Source organism: Sus scrofa, chromosome 4 (assembly GCF_054392235.1).
Source record: "Sus scrofa isolate SSC_HxYL_T2T_F1_AM1 chromosome 4, Sscrofa_HxYL_maternal_Yorkshire_Landrace_v2.0, whole genome shotgun sequence".
In the NCBI taxonomy this organism is placed as follows: domain Eukaryota; kingdom Metazoa; phylum Chordata; class Mammalia; order Artiodactyla; family Suidae; genus Sus; species Sus scrofa.
The window spans coordinates 41,398,988-41,421,083 of record NC_139386.1 but is presented as its reverse complement, the minus strand read 5'-3'; the positions used below and the strand labels follow the sequence as shown (position 1 = coordinate 41,421,083).

At 38.9% G+C, this 22,096-nt stretch overlaps 1 protein-coding gene across 2 annotated transcripts; it reads right to left on the bottom strand.

Moving 5' to 3' along the window:
* Positions 1-832: 832 nt before the first annotated feature.
* CFAP418 (cilia and flagella associated protein 418) lies at positions 833-22,050 on the bottom strand. Of its 2 annotated transcripts, XR_014843618.1 has the most exons (7): positions 21,885-22,050; positions 16,964-17,051; positions 15,285-15,349; positions 14,690-14,755; positions 11,606-11,696; positions 5,788-5,883; positions 833-3,228 (listed from the first exon to the last, which is right to left on the bottom strand). XR_014843618.1 is itself a non-coding variant. In XM_001924281.5 (6 exons), exons 1-6 carry the CDS (start codon positions 22,037-22,039, stop codon positions 3,075-3,077), a joined length of 624 nt encoding a protein of 207 aa, XP_001924316.2. In that variant the 5' UTR covers positions 22,040-22,050; the 3' UTR covers positions 833-3,074. The 2 variants fall into 2 exon arrangements, 1 of the variants encoding a protein (XP_001924316.2); XM_001924281.5 differs by lacking the exon at positions 11,606-11,696.
* Between the last annotated feature and the right edge of the window lie 46 nt (positions 22,051-22,096).

Genomic DNA, 22,096 nt, shown 5'->3' with positions numbered 1-22,096 from the left:
TGGTTCCTGAGATTCTTCATCTTGCTTGTATTTTTCTTTTTCTGTGAGTTTAGGGAAGCCAAACTGTAGTCTTGGAGGAGTATTTCTATGCAAGAGCACCCCTTTATATTTTGTGGGGGAGTTACTTTTTTGGCATGGGAGTTTGGATATTTGCTGTCTCTTTCTTCAGTGTGAGCAGGATGTTATCCTCAGGGTGCTGAATGTACTTCCAGGGAGAAGAAGGCAATAGGTAGGGCTAGTAGTCAGTGCCTGGTTGCTGGGCTCTCGAGAATAGTAAGGACCTGCAGGAAGGTAGCACAGGCTACTCCTAGTTGCAGAGCTCTGGAAAGTAGTAGTGAGCCTTAGGCAGATTTACAAGGTGCCCAGGATATTTGGCAGTGGCAGTGGCATTGTGTGTGTCCCAGGGGAGTGAGATCAACAACAGGTGGTATTCAGTCACAATGCCCTTCTCTGTGGTGCCCTCTGAGGTGATTGAGGCCACAAGTGGTGCCTGATCACAGACCCCTAGTGGTGGTGAGCCATGCCCACCTCTGGAGTCAGAGATAACTGTGGTGATTTGCCCCTGTCACCTGTAGATCATGCAAGAAGCACCCCATCCTGCTCAGCCCACACAGGAGGTGCTGCACAGTCTGCTCCTAGTTGCAGGGTCCTAGGAAGTGACAGTGATTGAGTGTGTGGGCATTGCCCAGAGCATTTGGCAGTGGCAGCAAGCAGGGCAGGTGTGTTCCCAGGGAATTGAGAGCAACAGCAGGTGGTGTTCAGTTGCAATACCCTCCTCTGTGGTCCATATGAATATTTTATATATAAAACAAACAAACAATAAAACTAAATATAGAGTAAAGCTATTTATTATTTTTTCATTTCTAGGCAAGATAAGGGTCTTAGGGTATCCTTCAATACAATTCAAATAAAGTAGCTATCTGGCTTGATAAAAAATAGATACTTGCTAAAGGTAGAAAATTATAAATATTAGGAAAACAAATATGCAAAACATCTTGAACATTTCATAGACCTGGCATTTTTAAAATTATAGTTGATTAGAAATTATTTTTCTTCTAAAACTCTTACTAAAATAGTTGCATTTTGCCTTGAATTACATCTGGTAATAATCTATACATTTGTATATAAATGTAATATTTTTTCTACGCTTTAGATTAAAAATTGTACAATATTAAAAAGCTTGTAAAGTAAATTGCCAACAAAAATGTGAACTCATTTATACATTTCTGACTTTGGGAAGTTATAATTATTATGTTATGAAATGCCAAACATGGGCCATAGAATGAAATAATAATAGAGAAAATTTCAAATCCATAATTTAGTAAATTTTCTCATTTAAATTAAAAAAACCCACCATTCTGATGAAATGTGCCACATTCCATGAGGTTCTAAATGTGTGGATCTTGTTGTTCTGTTACTTTTTGGAAAGAGGCGACTTCAATCCCTCTGTTTCTGATTCCATTACACTGAGATCGAATTTGAGGGGGTAGAAATTTTTTATTGAAAGATAAAATCTGTAAATATATCCTTCATACAAAAATATGAGCATCTGCTACAATGAGACTTGTTCTGTTGGAATACTAGACTTATTAGAGTAAGTTTTACACACATGCAAATGTGTCACAGTTAGGAAAAGGATTTTAATGACAGATCTTCAAGTAAAAGTGGCTGGAACAGATTCAGCATGAGACTAAGCAGATCATAACTTTGCTTCAATTACTCCTTTTCTGCAAGCCTTGTGTCACACATTTGAACTATACATTAGAACATGCAGTAAGAAGCTTTCGGCAGATTGGAAAGCCCCCAGAATCTCGGCATGGGGCTGGCAGCTGGCACTTTGAAGTAACCGGTTTCCCTTCTTCTTCTTCTTCTTTTTTTTTTTTTTTTGCTTTTTAGGGCCGCATTTGCGGCATATGGAAGTTCCCAGGCTAGGGGTTGAATGGGGAGTTACAGAGGCCAGCCTATGCCACAGCACAGCAGGGACCAAACAAGCATCCTCCTGCATACTACTCAGATTCATTTCCCCTGCGCCACAACGGGAACTCCCGAAGTAACTGATTTTCTGAATGTGCTGCCACTGTGGGCTTTCTCAAATGTTCACGGTGTCAAGAAGGAGCCTAATAGTTACCTGTTGGTTCAGCTATGCTTTATTTGTCTTTTCATGTACTCATCTAATAAACAGTATGTCAACCTCATCCTACCAGAAAAATCAACAGGCTGCCTGAGAAAATATCTTAACTTGCTGTTTATTTTACTTGATTGAGTTTTAGGGCATTAAAGGCAAGAAGGTCCTTGAAAAAATCCAACAATGCCCTGTCTGTATTAGGATTTTTCCTTGTGGTTTTAGGTGCATCAAAAACAACTTTTTAAAAATAGAAATAAATATTTGGTAAAGCAGCAAACTAAATAACTTTTGATAGCTAAATGAAAAGGAGGAGAAATAAGCTAAGACTGGTAATGCATACTTATTACTGTACATAATATTGCTTTGAGTTGGTGAAGTAAGGTCAGACACAGGCAGTGTTTTCACCTACAATATACCTATACTCTTGAAAACCCTTCAATCAGTCTCTCATCACATGGTTTCTGACAAATCTAAATTATGACCTTTGGTGACAACAGATCTGGCGGGAGGAGGTAATGTATGCACCCCTCAATGACCTCTCTGAACCCACCAGCTTTATCCTTGAACTGCTATAAACAAGGAGTGCTTACGCTAAGTGTAGTAGCGTCAGGAATACCGCAGTTGCAACTGAATGGATATAGTTCATATTTATATGAAACTACACAATTAAACTGCTATTTAACAGGAGAGAGGCTAGCAAAGAAGTATTTGGATAACTCAACACTTTACTTATTAAGTGAAATGTCCATCTAGCAAAAAGGAATAATTCTAAACTGTTAAAGCACATTATCTTCTCAAGTCCATTTCGTCTTCAAAAATGTGCGCAGCCACGAAAGGAAATTTCCTCTCTTTTCCATGATATTGTTCTGTCCCTTTACCTAAATGTTGTGACCATGACCTGAGACTGCTCTCATGGAGGCATCTGTCTGAATGTGGAAAGCCTGCATCCTTAGTGTTTACCGCAAACCCAGCGAAGCTGATGGTCATTCTGAAGGTCAGTCAGTGCTTCAATGGTTCTCCAGCTGCACTGGCAGGCATAGGCCCGTGTTCCTTTCTTCTTTACCAACTTTGTTTTCAATTTGTGGAATTCTGGCATATTGTTCCTATTAGTAAAACAAGAAGGATTTAGCACAGTGGCTTTGTTCAGTACTTGACTTAAAAAAAAAAAATTCCACTGGCTTTATTTTCCTATCTTTATAACATCCAGACACTAAATTGCCTAGTGCCACTTACTCAAAAAACTGGTGCTCTCTGAGGATTTCATTTTTTTTTTTTTTCTTTTTAGGGCTGCACCCATGGCATATGGAAGTTGGGACTAGGGGTCAAATCGGAGCTGTAGCAGCTGTCGGCCTACACCACAGTCACAGCAACTTGGGATCTGACCTGTGTCTGTGACCTACACTGCAGCTCACAGGAACGCCGGATTCTTAACCCACTGAAGGAGGCTAGGGATCAAACCTGTGTCCTCATGGATACCAGCTGGGTTCGTGACCACTGAGCCACAATGGGAACTCCAGATTTCAATATTTTTATTTTATTTATTTATTTTTTTGGCTACACTGGGGCACATGGACGTTCCCAGGCTAGGGGTCGAATATGAGCTACAGTTACTGGCCTACACCACAGGTGTAGCATCGCCAGATCCAAGCCACGTCTGCGACCTACATCACAGCTCATGGCAATGCCGGATCCTGTCCAACTGAGTGAGGCCAGGCATCGACCTGCATCCTTATGGATGCTAGTCGGATTCGTTTCTGCTGTGTCACAATGGGAACTCCCGGATTTCAATATTTTTAAATGGCATTCCTCTAGGTCTTTTTATTAAGTCTCCTGAAGAACAAAATGACCTAAAGAGGTGAAGGGTTTTTGATCTGTCTTATCAGAGATGACATGATATGAGAATAGAGGGGACAGGATGGTGGTTCATCTCCTACCTCAAAGACTCACCTGTGCCAAATTTTAAAAGCCTTCAAGTGACAAGTGGAGGGCATATAAGAGGCAGAAACAAAACAGGCTTCTAGTGGGTTAAGTACAGAAGATTTTCATTAACAGAGAAAGTACCTGTTATTTCTATGTGTTGAACTCATTTGTAGCTCATTTGTGTCTGTGATCTGCTTATTTACTTATACTAACAGAAATAAAATAAATGCCTATCCTGAAATAAACATCAATGTTATCATGATTAAATCAATGGTCAGGACTGTCATAAAAAAAGATAACCATCTGACTTGATGGTATAAAAAAGACTATGGAACTTAATTGATAGAAAATCAATTATGACTTTCATGATAATCTATGTACTGAATTTATGTATATTTCATGGCAAAAGAAAAATGAAAAAATTCAAAGTAAAATGATGAAAACAAACACAGTAAAACAATAAACTACAGTATAAATATTAAAGAAAAAAAAGGGTACATGCTGTTATTTGCTGAATTCACTGCAGTGGAAAGCAGGATACAAAGTGCCCTCTGGTGGCCAGTGGGCACCATGGTCGGTCCTGTACAGAATTCAGGCACAATTTAGAAGGTTAGAACCTAACAAAACCTGAGAGATTTTCCAGGCTAATTCTCTGACTTCAGAAAACTGAGACATAGACCAGCTAAGTGACTTTGCTGTGAGATAGGGGAAGAACCGAATATCTAAGTTTTATCTAAATGGCTAAATGAAAGATGGTCCTTTAGTCAATCTGCAATATATTTTGACAAATTTAACATGTGACACTTGACTGAATCCTTAAGAGATTTTAGGGAAGGAATCATGGATTGCCACAGAACTACTTAATACATTCCAAGTAGTGCATATCTTAAAAGCTTAGAAAGAAAATTTCATTATTTCCCATATAGGAAATATGATTTCATAGGAAAGTAAGAGTGTTTTCTTTAGCTATTATGGCAGGATGGTCAAGTATAACTGACACTTCTTTCAGAAAGTTCTAGAACTTGTCAAAGCTAGGATACACTTAGCGCCCTTATCTGCAAGATACAGACAAGGAAACAAGCAACTAAACAGGGTTTCACTGTATAACCAGTGTGCAGACTGATACCACTAAAAACAAATGGCTCCCCACGTTCAGCTGGGCTGTGGACACACAGGAAAGGGTGAGTTTGTTTCCAAGCTGAGAGAGTGCTAAGGGAATCACGGAGGATGAGCAGTGACGTGTACCCTGAGGGCCAGGTAGGGTCTGGGTAGGATAAGACGGCGGGAGGGTACTCCAGGAGGTGGCCAGTTTACACAGTCATGGGGAATGGGAGCTTTGAGTGCTATGATGTCGCTAGAATCTTGCAAAGGTGAAAAGTCTACTGTGGAAAGGCAGGCAGAGCTGGGTGACAGATGGCTGGGGGCTGGACTGTGGAGGGTCTTGAACGCCATGGTAATGAATTTGGACGCTATTCTGTCAGCAGAATGGTTTTGGGCAGGACATACTCAGAGGTATGCTTTAACTCTCGGCAAGAGAAGGAAGGTCTGAAAGAAGAGAGCTTAGGCAGGAAAATCAGTGAGGAGGCTACTTCTGTACCTTTGTCCTTACCTAGGCTGATGGCGGACAGATGGAAAGGAGGAGATGATGAGAGAAATGCCAGCAAGAGGCATTACAGCACCATAAGAAACATAAAATTGTATCAAGTACATTCTTCACAGAGTGAAGTTCTTCAGAAACATACCTGAAAAACAGGTAATCGCATGATGTGTCCCACCTATGGTCATCGTAGCTTACTATCCAGAAATCACATGCTATACAACGCAGATGGTCACACGCTCTGTTCAGAGAGAAAGAACTATACATTAGAAATTCTTGGTATGTTTAAATATGAAAATAGGATGATTTATTCATGGAATATATCACATAGATTACGGAGCAAACAACAGAAAAGTAAAGATGATTATAAATTTATATAATCCAATTATAACTTTTTATACTAAAGGAATGATTATCCATTTGAACTTTCAGGTTAAACGTCTTCACAAACCTATCTTACTAAGATCATGCATACTGATATATAATGCATATTGGCAGATATTTAAAGAAACAAAATGGATGTGTAGATCTCTTATTTCAATGGTTTTCAAATTGTGTCTGAGGGAGATCTTCACTTCCTGAAGTGTTTCCCTGCCTAATGAAATTTTTAGGATGCTTCTATCTCACAGTTTGCCGCACTGTATTGAAATGAATCTGTTTCTCCCACAAGCTAATTCAGGGCTGGGGCAGGATCTTATTTGTTTCTGTTTCCACACTACTTGGCATGAATGTATTCATTTACTCACTTAAAAAATATTTACTGAAAGCCTACTATGTGCTGGTGAGATTCTGTCCACATAGAGCTTAGATTCTAATGAGAAAAGGAATAAACAATACTGATAACTAAATTATATATAGTCTGTTAGGAGGTAAGAAATGCTTCAAATAAAATAAAAAGTAGAGTAGGGTCAATAAAATTGGAAGTACTTGGAGGAAGTGGGTTGTAATTTTAAAACAGTGGTCCGCATAGGCTTCATGGAGTAGGTATAGCTAAGCAGTTTCTTTAAGGGGCTGGTAAAGGAAGTGAGTGAACTTAAGAAGGAAGGAAAAAGGGCAAGTTTGTATGTTGATGGCAAAGGTGCAGGGAAGAGCAAAATGCTATGTGAAGGGCAGAACTTCCAGAACAATACTTAGCCTGTAACAGGTACTCAGTGACTACTTAAGGAACTGAAATGCCAAGCAAATCTCAAAATTTATATACTACACAGTAACTTTAGGAGTAAAATGATAATATATATAATGGTACGAATTATGAATTGCTATTAAAATAATTTGATTTGTATAATAATTGTGGGTTAACTTAAAAGAAACCTTCTCCATTATTTGAAGTATTTAAAAACTACAATCAATATAGATACATTGGATCATCTAAAAATTACAAGGAAATAAGAAGAGTTAAGCTAGCAAAAACAAAATGAAAAGACAGTAACAGAGTGAGAGAAAACATTTTCAATTCACAATCAAAAAGAGTGCTTACACTAACAGCAAAAAAACCAATCAATCAATGGAAAAATGGGCAAAAGACCTGAATAGACATTTCTCCAAAGAAGACATACAGATGGCCAACAAACACATGAAAAAATGCTCAACATCGCTGATTATAAGAGAAATGCAAATCAAAACTACTATGAGATACCACCTCACACCAGTCAGAATGGCCATCATTAATAAATCCACAAATAACAAGTGCTGGAGGGGCTGTGGAGAAAAGGGAGCCCTCCTGCACTGCTGGTGGGAATGTAAACTGGTACAGCCACTATGGAGAACAGTTTGGAGATACCTTAGAAATCTATACATAGAACTTCCATATGACCTCACAATCCCACTCTTGGGCATCTATCCGGACAAAACTCTACTTAAAAGAGACACATGCACCCGCATGTTCATTGCAGCACTATTCACAATAGCCAGGACATGGAAACAACCCAAATGTCCATCGAAGATGATTGTATTAGGAAGGTGTGGTATATATACACAATGGAATACTACTCAGCCATAAAAAAGAATGACATAATGCCATTTGCAGCAACGTGGATGGAACTAGAGAATCTCATACTGAGTGAAATGAGCCAGAAAGACAAAGGCAAATACCATATGATATCACTTATAACTGGAATCTAATATCCAGCACAAATGAACATCTCCTCAGAAAAGAAAATCATGGACTTGGAGAAGAGACTTGTGGCTGCCTGATGGGAGGGGGAGGGAGTGGGAGGGATCGGGAGCTTGGGGTTATCAGACACAACTTAGAATAGATTTACAAGGAGATCCTGCTGAATAGCATTGAGAACTTTGTCTAGATACTCATGTTGCAACAGAAGAAAGGGTGGGGGAAAAAATGTAATTGTAATGTATACATGTAAGGATAACCTGACCCCCTTGCTGTACAGTGGGAAAATAAAAAAAAAAAAAAAAAAAAAAAAAAAGAGTGCTTACAAATGACAACAAAGAAAAAAAATCCTAAAAATATATTCAATCTCACTAATAAAGGTAGTATTAGATAAGCAGTCAAGCATGAAGACAAGACTGCCTAGGTTCAAATGCTAACTCCAGTAATCACAAGCTGTCTAATCATAGCCAAGTAACTTAACTTCTCTGTGACTCAGTCTCCTTACCTGTAAAGAGGGGATAATAATACTTACACACCTCATGAAAGAATTATGAGGAGCTAACCAAGTTAATATTGATAAAATGCTTATAGCAGTGCCTGGCATACGGTATTTGTTAAAAAAAGTTAAAATACTACATAAAGAATTAACATTTAAAGCAAACATGAAATAAATATTGAAAACCAACTAAGCTAGCAAAAACTAGCACTCTCGGACATTTTCAGTGGGGGCGTGAGCTGCTGTAACCTTTAGGGAAAAATTTTGGCATTATTTGAAAATTAAAATGATACCCTAGCTTCTGCACTAGCAATCCCATCTTTGGGAGTCTATTACACACAAATAAAAGCACCAGAATATAGGCATATAGCTCAAGAATTTCTACTGCAGTATGGCTGAAGTGGCAAAAACCGGACACCTCCTGGATAGCTATCAAAGAGGGGAAAGACGGAGTAACATTTATACTCTGGAATATTAGGCAGTTGATAAAGAGATTTAATTAGATTTCCCTACTGACCTAGAGGGGAACAAAGCAAGTTGCACAATAACATCTACAGCATGATCTTATCTTTGTAAAAACTATTTAAAAATAGCCTCAACTTTTTCTGTATATGTATTTACAAGTTTGTAAGACCATAGAGAAAAACCTGGAAGGTAATATACCATGCAGCCATCACTGGTTGCCTCAGGAGGGAAGGGAATGGAGAGAAAGGAAGGAGGTTATTTTCTCCTTATACATTTTAACTTTTTTTAAAAATTTTTTTCAATAAGCACACAGTACTTCTGTAATTAAAAAATAAAATCATCATTAGGTTTTTTTCACTTACTTCCCTCTAAAATTCAGAGGTGAACTTCAAAATTGCAAATGTATTTCAGCCTGAGAGTTTCTTTGAGAATAAATGCTTTGCATTTCTAGAAATATTATTCACAGTAAGAACTAAACATTTAAAATCTATACGAATTTCATAAACAATTCCATATTTTCTTTCAAACTGTTAGCAATTCATGAAGTTGTATTCGTATGTGTGGAAATTCAACACAATTACATTTGTACACATTGGAACTTGGATTTTGAGTGTACAAGTCAGGAAATGCAAAATGATGGTTCCCAAAGCTGCTATAACTTGCTTTCTTATGCATATGTGGTTTATTACATGATTGCACAGAGTGTTAACTTTAATGCCTTAATACATATGTGCAATTTGGCTGAATTACTGCTGCTGTGGGAACCATAATTCAGAATTTCCTGACATTTTGTATGTGTAAAATTTCAACCATAATGTTAAATACAACGTTTTAATTTAATTTAAAATTTAGTAGTTTATTCAAATCTATTCACACTACCACATTTTCCTACAAACACTGTCCTTTGAGAAAAATAAAACTAACTTGCAGCTAAGAAATCATTCTGTTGCTAAGATTCACTCTATTAGATCATAATTAGTACCAGCCTATGGAATAATCCAGTCTTGCAAGTAGTTTAAAAAATAATTAGGAGAGTAAAATTCAACTTGGCTTGAAAATCATGCTTGGTTTTATCTGTGCCTTATTAACGCCACCACTTTCTCCTTTCCACCAACTGGGTAAAAGACTCAAATCTTTACAATCATTTGGGATTACTCTCAAACCAGAGCTTTATCCGAGTATCAAACAAATATAACACAAAAAAAACCCCAGGCAGAATAGACTCCATTTCCCTTATGGCCTCAGCATTATTTTCAGGGCTTAAGTATATCTTTCTTCCGTAACTGTATATAAAAAATATTAGAAAGTCCTGGTTCTAATGAAAGATAAATTGTTAGGTCTTGCCTTTAAAATGTGAGGAAATACAAACATGAAGATGTCACCAACGGCTTTGTCCTTTTATCTGGCTAATAGGTAAAACCTTCATCACTTTAAAGATGTTTGTGATAGGAATGCCCCCAATAATAGTCCAAAATAGTCTCCTGCACAGACTTTGTGGTCCTCAGTTAAATCCAGTGGGCCAGGGAGTCTTGCTCTTTGGGAAGTTGGAAAATAACAACAGCTGCAACAGCAAAAGCAGCCTCCCTCTTACATAAATCTATGGCCTTTTGCAAATTGGCATACTAGAAGGCAGAATGGGCCCGGGAATCAAGTTACACATCTGAACCCTTGCGTTGGGCAGGGCACAGCACTTGGGAGTCATTCCTGGAAACTCTCTCTCATACCTCCAATAACCACTTAATCTCTGAATTCGTCAATTCTATATTCTGAATATCTCGAGCGTTTCCCTACAGCTGCTGCCACCACTCAGGTCACATGTGCCATCCTTCTCTCTTTCCTAGGTCACTGGTAACTACTGCCTATTGACTGGTCTTCCTGTGTTTTCTCCTGTCTTGCCCCTCCAGCATCTAGTCCATTTTCCATTGTGGAAACAAAATTTCTTTCGACGCACAAATATGATTATGTCATCTCTATTTGCTTAAAAAAAAAACAAAAAACAAAAAAACCAAAAAACCCAGAAAACCAACCCAATGGCATCCACTGCATGTAGGAATTATTTTTCCAACATCCTCCAGGGGACCACAAACTAAACATCCTTTGACTACCTCTCCAGCCAATCAGGACCTATCCCTCACCCTCACTCACTACACTCCAGCTCACCTGGCTGCTCTCTGCTCCTCTAACACTCCTGGCTCCAGTGGTCCCCTCTCTTTGCTTAATTCCTACTTATTCATCATATCAGAGTCTGATTAAATGTTATTTGCTTAGGAAAACAATCCCTAACCTTTCATATTAGTTAAGATGCCAATTATCCATGCTTGCAGTATCCCGTACTTACTATTCACATTATGTGTTATGTGGAAATTAAAGTTATTTGTGGAACTGAAGTCTCTCTCCTCATATAGACTGAAAATTCACTGGGGGCATGGAAATGTCCATGTATTTGTTCAGCACGATTTATGTACTCAACATCTAGGCCTTAGCAAGCACATTATAATGAACATATATTTCATGAAATTAACACCACTGCCTCAATTTCCTCATTTATAAAAAATGGGGATTCAAAATTCTTGCTCTATCTGCGTCTTGTTTTTTTCCTGTGAAGCAGGTAAACTGATACACATATAAAAAGTGCTTGGAAGGAGTTCCCATTGTGGTGCAGTGGAAAATCCCACTAGGAACCTTGAGGTTTCGGATTTGATCCCTGGCCTTGCTCAATGGGTTAAGGATCTGGCGTTGCTGTGAGTTGTGGTGTAGGCTGGCAGCTACAGCTCTGATTCAACCCCTAGTCCGGGAACCTTCACATGCCATGAGTGCGGCCCTAAAAAAAAGCAAAAATAAAAGTGCTTGAATAGTGTAAAGTACTTTATACATACAATATTTTATATATACCTGAATATATAAGTGCTTATCTTTCTGTGGGTGCTGATCTGTCTCATGCAGAGGGTGGTCAATGACTAATATCTCTGTGATGGGCAAAGATCTGTGAATATAAACATTTAACTGTGAATATAAATGCAAATTGCAAGTGTTTTCTTGTCACTGTGCAGAAGGCAGGAATGGGGTTTGATAAGTTTTGGCATTCTTATGGATCAGTATTTTATGACAGACATATATTGAAATTCCATCAGGGGATGAGACTGTTCTATGCTAGAACTAAGTCAAAGTACATGTAAAAAATACTATATAGAAGAAGATCTTAATATTTACTCTTTGGAAGTAAACCAGAACATAATATCTTAAAGACCATTGTTAAAATCAGAAGGCACCTGTAAGTAAACATATGTAGACATTTCCTGAGATAAAACGAAAAAGGAGAATATAGTATTCTTGCAGCTGAGGTGTAACACAATGAGAAGGCAGCACTAACAGAGGAGAAAGACCACCAAATAATTACAAACTAGTGGACCTATAGCAACTAGCTGTCTTTTGTAACATAGGCACAAATTTTAATGTATTATTTCATTGGATCCTTTACTTCCATAAAGTATGTTTAGTGTTTATGGGTGAGAGGCTGAGGTTTTATAATGCTATTCCCTTCTCAAAGGCTTCACAGCTTGTAAGAGGCAGTGAATATCTGAGCTTAGGTATCGTGTCATCAGAGCCTGTTTTCTTCAGGCCCTGGGTATAATCATTTGCTTCTTTATCAGCTTCTCTATTGGACAGTGTTTATCTTTTTCTTGATATCTAGTATCTAGGACATAGTGGGCATTCAATGAATATTAAAAAAAGGAAAGAAAAAGGAAATTCAAATAGAATGAGAAAGTAAGTCTGTAGCAAGTGAACTGAGCAGGTAAGACAGTGGGGACCTGCCTTAGAAAGGAGCATCATTCTAGACAGGGAATAAGTGTAAAAATACTCAGAGAGAGGAAAATGTAAGTGGAAAGTAGGAGAATAACAAGTATTTTGGTGGAAGTCGAGTATCTGACCCAGGCTTCAACTGGAGGTGAAAGAACAAGAGAAAGAACAAGAAAAACAATTTGGTAAAACAAACAATGAGTTTAACAATAGAGTTACTAGGAGACAGATAGTGACTCTCATTTTCCTTCTGAATGGGGAGAGGTGCTCAAAATAATAGTTATGGATGTTATCTTTAATGCTCTCTGCAGGTGAGACTACAGAAGATGTAAGTGGATGGTAACTGGGAAATCTTTGCTGTAATTTAAGGGTGACCTGAAAGAAGCCTGGATGAGAGAGAGAGAGAGAGAGAGAGAGAGAGAGAGAGAGAGGGATCTGGCAATGGCTGAGACAAGTCCAACTGGGAAAGTCAGGATCAACAACAATCTGACTATATTCTTCTTTAGGGGCAGTTTGTGTCTCTGATCCTTTGCACAGACAATCTCGATGCATGATGACTGGGGTGCTGTCAACTCTTATTTACAACCCTCACAGCAGGCAGCAGTCCTATGGACCATTATAGCCTGTCTGCTGCCTGGTGTTCCTGGTCCAGGCTTCCCCAGATTTCCTATTTCCCTCTAGTCCCATGACCCCTTTTTCCAGGCCTCTAAGATCTAGGCCAGCACCACCATAACCTTCCAACAACCTGTTTTTAGATTCTACTTCTATTACTCAGTGCAATAGTTATCTCTCTTGAAATGGGGTCAACATGCAATCACAGAGCTCAGTCTGTTCTTTCTTAAGAAATTATCAGAAAAAGTGTTTTAAAAATAACTAGACCAAATATAATAGCATAGTTAGGTAGGACTCTTTAAAAATGGAACCTAGGAGCTCCTGTCATGGCTCAGCAGTTAAGGAACCCAACTAGTATCCTTGAGGATGTGGGTTCGATCCTTGGCCTCACTCAGTAGCTTAAGGATCCGGCATTGCTGTGAGCTGTGGTGCAGGTTGCAGATGTGGCTCAGATCTGGCATTGGTATAGCTGTGGTGTAGGCTGGCTGCTACAGCTCCGATTTGACCCCTAGCCTGGGAACATCTATATGCTGTGGGTGCAGCCCTAAAAAGACAGATAAATAAATAAATAAATAGTAAATAAATGGAACCTAAAGGATCAGGAGAGTAAAAAGATTTGTTGAAAAAAACCAATCTTTATGTTCACTTTATGATGATGACAATGGAATCGGTGACAATGGTATAGGCTAGGAGTCTGAGGCTGCTATGGGGCTGGGGGTTGGTGGCATCAAGACCATGAGAATGCCCTGGAAGAAGTCTGAGTGAGATACTAGGTGAAAGGAGGGTTGAAGAAGTGACAAAAAAAAAAAAAAAAAAAAAAAAAAAAAAAAAAGGAGGGTTTCTGCTTTTAAAACATGTAAAATCAAGCAACTATGCTTAAGAACTCTGGGTCTTACAGACGAGCAGCTTCTCATGCTGACTGGCCAAGGCAGAGTGGCTAACACACCTTTCAGTCCACGGCTGCACTGTTCACCCATCTTACTCACTGGCTTCCCCTGCCTGGAAGGAAAAGTAGCAAAGCAAAAGCTCATTCTCCTGCTGTCTTGTGAAGACTGAGCTGGGACGGAAGTGATCCAGGCATTTCAAGTGGAGCTTAGAAACGGGTGTCAACACAAGGAACAACACACGGGTGTCAACATCATTGCTTCCAACAGCTATCATTCAAGAAGAATAAACATTTCAGTAAAGTGTTCTTAGACTGGCTAATAAAATATACCTTTTTTTTTTTTTTGTCTGCACCCATGGCATATGGAAGTTCCCAGACCACAGGGTGAAATGGAGCTGCAGCTGCCGGCCTTAGAAACCAGATCCAAGCTGCGCCTGCGACCTACACCACAGCTCACAGCAGCGCCGGATCCATAATCCACTGAGCAAGGCCAGGGATCACACCAGTGTCCTCATGGATACTAGTCGGGTTTATTAGGGCTGAGCCACAAAGGGAACTCCCAAAAATATACTGCTTATTATGAAATGGACTGATGCCAAGATGATAAGAACTATGTTTTCACAGGGTTATCAATTTGGAAAAACCTAAGAAGAAAGTATAATGTATTTCCAACGTCTTACCTCTGTGAAGTATTTGTCCCAATCCCACAAGGAACAGCACTTCCACCAAGGTACACTGGGCTGCAACTAGACATGTTTAACAGACAGGAGAAAAACAAAATTGAGATGTAAAAGAAAGATGAGAAGTTAGTCTGGCTGTGTTGTCGCCATATTCTTGTAATCAAACTGTGTATTTTCCTGAGCAAGCCAATTATTTCAAAGAAGAGGTATTTATACTAGGATCAGTGCTTTTTTGGCTATAACCTGTATATTTAGGAACACTCAAGGAGTTAAAATGAGTCACAGAAGAAAGTGTTTGCCAAATAATGTAAGGGATAAAGTAAATACTGAAGAATATAACAGAACATTAATTTTGAGAAAGTGTTCACACTTTTTTTTTTTACATGGCAGAAAATTATTTACAATAGCAATAACCTCCCATTCAAGTTCCTTTACACTAAGGGGTCGCAGGACATAATAACACTAAAAATACTGCTATTGGTCTTTCTCATGAAAGCCAACCAGTGCTTTGTTGCTCAATGTTGTTAAATGGTAACAAAATCTATGAGACCACGCTTACTAATGTGTATAATTCACCAAAGCAATTCCAACTTACCTTTTACCAAGGCCTTGAGTGGGAGCTCTGACAGATGCGTTACCTGAAGATGTAGACTTTAATTTCTGTTAAAAAAAAAAAAAACAACAACCAAAACAATAAAAGGCCAAGGGTAACTTAGAGAATTGTGACATGAAAACTAATCTTCTTTATTTTATAGTGAGAATATTTTTAAAAGGGCTTAAATAAAAATTCGGTATCATTTTAAAGTTTCTGAAATAAAAGCAGTGATCAAAACCTTTTAAAGGCAAAAGGGAAGTAGACCTCCCTGAGGAATTTACAAATTACTCTGCTAACTTTTCGCCTAGAAAATTGATATACTGCCATTATTAGCTTGCTAAGATTTAGAGTCACTTTATAATTCTTCAGTTAATACTAGAGTTCAATGATTTAATATGAAAGACCTGCTATTTAAAACTTCATCCTGGAAAAATTCAATGGAGGGGGGGAAAAAAACCTCAGACTCATTTTAAAGGCTGTGAATGGTACTCACCTGAACTAAAAATAAACTAACCAAAGTCCTGGATAACTTCAGGAATATTAATTTTGATCAAATGGAACGGTATCAACCATTAGGAATTCAGGGAAAATGTAGAGCTACCTAGTCACAACCATACAGTAGTGCCTATATGGTTACATAACATCATCATTAGCAAGCATTTATTAAGTGTTAACTGGTATATAGTACCAAACAGCAGAAGCCAACCACATACGAGGACCACCGCCAAAGAAAGGAAGTGGGATGGAGAAAAGGCAATTTAAACTATGCGGAGACATGCTTTCGTTTACCTAGTAGGTGCGGAAATTTAATGGAGGCAAAAACCTTTCTCTTAACTCTTTTATTTGTTAAATAAAAGTGATGTTAAACAAAACTGGAAACATTTTTGGTGCATATCTGAAAAACAACACTGCGTGTAGATCCTTTTGCCTTCAGGAGCTCGTTCCAGGGACCATCCGGGCGCATGCTTACAGCTCAAGAGCTGACACACTGGGACATCTGCTGTTGTTTCTGGGCTTTCCTGTGTGAGTCTGAGAGCAATTAGCAAAAACAACAACCTGAAATGTATATAATATTGCAAAGCAACTACACTTCAACTAAAAATAAAAAATAAACACAACAGGATGGGCCAGGAATGGGGGAGGGAGCAGTACTCTCAGGAGGATGATCTGGCCTCTGAGGACAAGGTGGGCATGGACTGGCCACTCACAGCCACTTTTCCTAATCCAACCCATGTTGTACATTGATCTGCTTTCCTTAGAAGTTTGCTAGGGTTGCTTTCTCTTCTGCAGGCTTAAAGATAAATAAGCTTCTCTTTGATATTATACTATATTATAAGTGGAAAAGCATTTGAGATGCTAAGCACACTCCCATAATGAACAATGTTTTGGGTCTCTTAGAAAAGTGTTCTTAGAGTCAACGAATAAATACAAGTTATCCACTTGATCTGCAAGTTGCCTTTTGTTCAACAGTTTTCCTAATTTCTTGCCGAGAAATAAACAGCAAAACACAGAGTTTCTAATTTTCTTCTATAAATCTAAGTGGAATAATTTCTTTAAATAATTTGTATTTTTCAGAATTCAAAGGACTATAACTGTGCAGTCTACAAGTTTTCGGACTATTCTAAACAGCATTTCATTGAAATAATTAAAGAATTGCTCTACATTTACACTTGACTTACAAAGTGTTTTTTGTCAAAGTTGGGCTCTTCAAATATTTCATTAATAAGACTGTCAAGATCATCTTCTTTTTTAAATGTTTCTGTTGGTCTGAAAAAACAAACAACAACAACAAACAGTTGAAGCTTAAGTGCAGGTAAAATCAACCAGTATCAGAAGAATTCTGTTTAAATAAAGCCTGTTGATAGAGTTGCTAACAGAAAGACAAATGTGACTTTTCCCCCCTACTATGGACACAGCCTAAATTTGTTGAGAAAAAGATGTAGTTTATCAGGTACACATTCACATATGTACTTTTACATACTTAAAACATTTAAAGCTGTATGTTACATTTAAGAGAAAGCTGGATATGTATTTTTCTAAATTACATCAGCCACTCTTTTAAAGAATACAAAATATGTTCAATTATAAGTAGAATATGAGCATTGTAAACAAATATAATTTAAATATGTCTAAATTTTTCTCTAAGGGTTCCACTGTAAGTCAAATAACCATATCTCTTTACTACAGGAGCCAAAGGTTATATAATCAAATGATCAATTAATTACACACACATACACACAGTTGATATTAGCTTTGACAGAGCATCTCAACAACCTCTTTACCGTCTGTAGGTAAAGCCATCACAAGATTACTAATACAAACTGTTTACTGCATGGAACTTCCATTTAACAGCTAACATTTACTGAATATTTGCTACACAGATGAAGAAATAAGGATTTAGAGACTCAGAAACGTGCCCAAGGTCATACAAATAGTGGGAGGGGAGGCTTGGAATTGAATCTAGGGCAGTCCAGACACCTAACATAAACGAGCTGAACTCTAAAGTTTGCATGTTATAGATACTGTACGTCAACTTCATAACTTCATTGGATCACTAAATTATTTTAGAAGACAGGCTCTGTAGTCTAACTCTATTTTTAAAAACATATTTGTACTGAAATTCTTTTTTTTTTTTTTTTTGTCTTTTTTTTTTGTTGTTGTTGTTGTTGTTGCTATTTCTTGGGTCGCTCTCGCGGCATATGGAGGTTCCCAGGCTAGGGGTTGAATCGGAGCTGTAGCCACCAGCCTGCGCCAGAGCCACAGCAACGTGGGATCCGAGCCGCGTCTGCAACCTACGCCACAGCTCACGGCAACGCCGGATCGTCAACCCACTGAGCAAGGGCAGGGACCGAACCCGCAACCTCATGGTTCCTAGTCGGATTCGTTAACCACTGCGCCACGACGGGAACTCCTGTACTGAAATTCTTAACATCAGGACAATAGCCCTTCTTTAAAATGGCTTCGAGTGAGATAATTAACCTGATGTAAGAACATTCAGAGGCTACTGCCTGCTACTGAATGTCTAATTCCATCTATGACCAGGTTTCCCCTCTTCAATTCTTCCTTTTCTAACTTTTACCCCTAATATTTTCTCCTCTATATAAAGTATGCTTTCCTCCTCAAAGAGACACTCCAGAGGCTGTCACTCTTGCTTACTACTGACGACCAGTCAATATTCATTATTTCTACTTCTTTACAACTATATTGGATTTAGCATTAGCGCATGACCTGGACGAGGGTTTCTCAACATTGACAATACTGACAATCGGGGCCAGATAATTCTTGGGTGTGTGTGTGTGTGTGTGTGTTGCAGGGAGAGGTGGCAGGCTGATGTGTTGCAGGATGTTTTACGGCATCCCTCACTTCCACCCACTAGATGCCAGTAGCATACCCTTTCCCAGTTATGACAATCAGAAAACAGCAAACACTGCCAAATGCCCTTGAGTGGTAAAATCATCACTGGTTGAAAACATGCAACCTAATTTAAATTATTTAACCTCACGGAGCCTCAGACATTTCACATGTAAAAAGGAGAGTTAGACAACCATTTATAACTTCTTTCAGGTGTAATAGTCTATCTCTGGCCTCTACATCCCTCAACAATAGTGAAACTCTTTTTTTTTTTTTTCTCTTCAAAGTCACTACTGCCCAAATCACTGCATTCACTGGCTTGTCTCAGTTCTAATCCTCTTTAATTTTTCAGCAGCACCTGACACTTGGGTACCCGTTCCTTCAATTTCTCTCATGACAGCAAGTTGCTAAAATGTCCTCTAGAAATTTTCTCCTCTGGTTTTCAGTTACTCTCTAGATTCTCCTCTTTCATGCAACTCCATAATTTCAAGAATTGGATGCATTCAAACTTCACCAAGCTACTCAGCACTGTTAGGGATCCAAACTGTCAGCTTACACAAGATTCTGGTCTGCTATTAGATTGTGCAATTTCATGATGCCTATGCTTGCCTGTGCTTTGCTATAGAAATGGGAGGAAAAATGCCATCATTTCATTGAGGAAGCACATAAATTTTAAAGGACAGTATAATATTTTTTTTTGTCTTTTGATGCTATAATACCAGAAATCTTAATCAAAGGTTAGTAAACATTTATTGGTTCCCAACCTAACTTTGCTTCTTATATTGAATCTTGATTTAAGATATAGATATTCAAATATAAAATATGCATTCTAAATAAAATACACACTTGAAACCCCTAATTGAATGTGAAAGGTATATATAAAAGCCTAAATCTGGATGTACAATGTCCTGGTAGACTTGGAAATAGAAACTTGAGCAAGTAACTATTTTTCTAAGTTTTGGCTTGGTCAGTGATACAAGGATAATAGGATTCACCTCACAGGGTGGCAGAGATTAAATGAAATTAACACACATAAGGCTCTCAGCATATAGACTGAATAAATGTTGGCTATTATTATAGCTATTATCTAGGAGGTTATGATATTATCTGTAAATACTTCCATTCGTATGATCTTGAACCACTTTATTCTTATTGCAGTTCAACCCACATTAGCCTCTTTTTAAAAAAATTATTGCATAGTTCCCTTTATCATTTTGAACTCTTCACCAAATTGCAAATGTTCTGATCATATTAGCAGTTGTTCCTGGTACCCGGATGTGGCATGGCCATTTATTATTTGTAGAGCTATCATTTTAAGAGACAATTTCAGTATTTTAACCCTCAGAAGAAAAAGAGACACAGGCTCTACCTCTGTATAATTGGCAGAGTGTCTCCTATTAATAAATTCACAATATAAATCAGTTCCTAAGTTTCAGGTATCAATTTTGGTTCAGGTGAAAATTTTAATATTTCACACTGTATGCCAGGTAGGAACTGTATTTATTATTAGGTTTAGTGTCTTTGTTGCTTTTTTTTTTTTGCAAAAACTTACCTTTACAACTCCATTGCCAAAAGAAGAGTTTTAACACATGACAACAGCACTGGTGTGCTAGCTTTTATAAATTTATTATGAAAAAAATCTGATGTAGTAAGGTGGGATGGGGTGCTAGAAGCTTTATGGATGGATTTTCACAGTATAACAACAGGCTACAGAGAGGCATAAAAGAACATGAAAACGGAGAATATGTGCACTTTAGTAACCCTTCCCATTCTGAGCAGGCTGCTCCAAGATATTCTACCCCTCTGTGCCAGTTCTCCTCCGATGAATAGGCTCCGGAAGGCTGTTTGAGAAAGTCTCTCCATTTCCCCAAAGCAATGAATAAAAAGAACAAAGAAATTGGTAGGTAATGCGGGATCAGGATGGCAGATGTGCTGGGAATGAGCCCATAAGGATGTCTAGCGCTCAAGATAATAATATTCAAATTAACGAGTCATCTTTGTACACAAAGTCAAATGGGCCCATTCAAAGCAGTCTAGCTTTTAGCTGGCTCTACATTTATTTTTTAGAGTGCTGCCCAGTACTTGACTAATTTTCAGAACTTCTGTTTCTGAACTTTAGACTCTTTCCAATGTTTTTATCTTCTGAGGGTGAATTTTTATAAACAAACAAATGTCATGAGAAGTAAATCTGGTAAACTGTGCAGCCAATGGTGTTGGGTAATACATCTGGGAAATTACACACAGGCACACAAAAACAAAACCAAACCCAGGAATACAGCCATAAATGAAAAAGAATGACTTTCTTGGGCTGTTCCAAAGCTGTCTCTGTGTAATTCCACAAGTGTTTCCAAGAGATTCAAGCAAGAGGTACTGCTCCCAAGCCATCACTTTGAAGGACAATACTTGTTCTGGCAAAACTTTTGGTTTTTGGGGGTTGAGGGGGAAATGAGATAAAGAAGACAGTCCTATTATTTTATAATTACACTAAAGAAAAATGACTGACAAATCCGAAAGATAATTTTTTTTTGGTATCAAAACCGAAGACTTAAGGAAATTCTCCAAATTTCAATTTGGATGCCTCAGATCCTCTGGTACTCTGAGCTGGGGACGCGGGTAGAAGGAAGGTGGTTGGGATTAATAAAGACAGTACCAATTACCAATAATTAAACCCTTTTATCATATATCTAAACTCATCTAATTCTCTGAGTTAAAAGAAATCAACTGATGATGGAACAGAATGGAAGCATTTTTTTTTTCCCCAACAATCAGCCCAATGATTGCTTGCCTGGGGTACAGGGTCAGAGGCAAGATGATGAGGTTCTCCTTTGAGGTGGCGCCTCAAAAGGGGATGACAACAGCTCAGGCAAACGGAGGCCGGGTCACCGTGACCCCTCGGCGCTCAAGAAAGGGCGCCTAAGCTGCACCACCTGTACCCCATCGGAACCCCCTGGGTGACAGAAACCGGGTGAAGCCTTGGGCTCTCAGAGACGAGGCATGGCCGGGGCCAGGTGTCCGGGTTTGCTCAGGGGCGGAGTCGGGCCTTGGGAAGAGATGACAGGATCCTCGAGGACAAGAAGTTAGAGTGTGTGCGGCCCTGGGAGCGGGCAATCAAGGGTCTGGTCCCTAACAGGGAGAGGAGCCGGCAGTCTCGGGCGAGGGGGTGCGTTCCTTAGGGTCCGGCGGCGGAGGGGTGGCTTTAGGGCCTGGAGCAGGCTTTACCAGAGCAGCCCACCCCTCCCGCCCGTTAACCTGAGAGTCTCTTTCTCCTCGGCTCGGCTCCGGTCGTTGCTGAGGACACCGCCGCCGCAGCCTCTGGGCCGCTCGACAATGCCCAGTCTCAGGGGGTCTGATCCGCAGAACTTGGACTCGACCTCATCCAAGAGCTCGTCCAGGTCCTTCGCCATCTTGAATTGTCACAGCCCTCCGCCTCTGCAGTTGCTATAGTACTGCGTGGTTTCCAG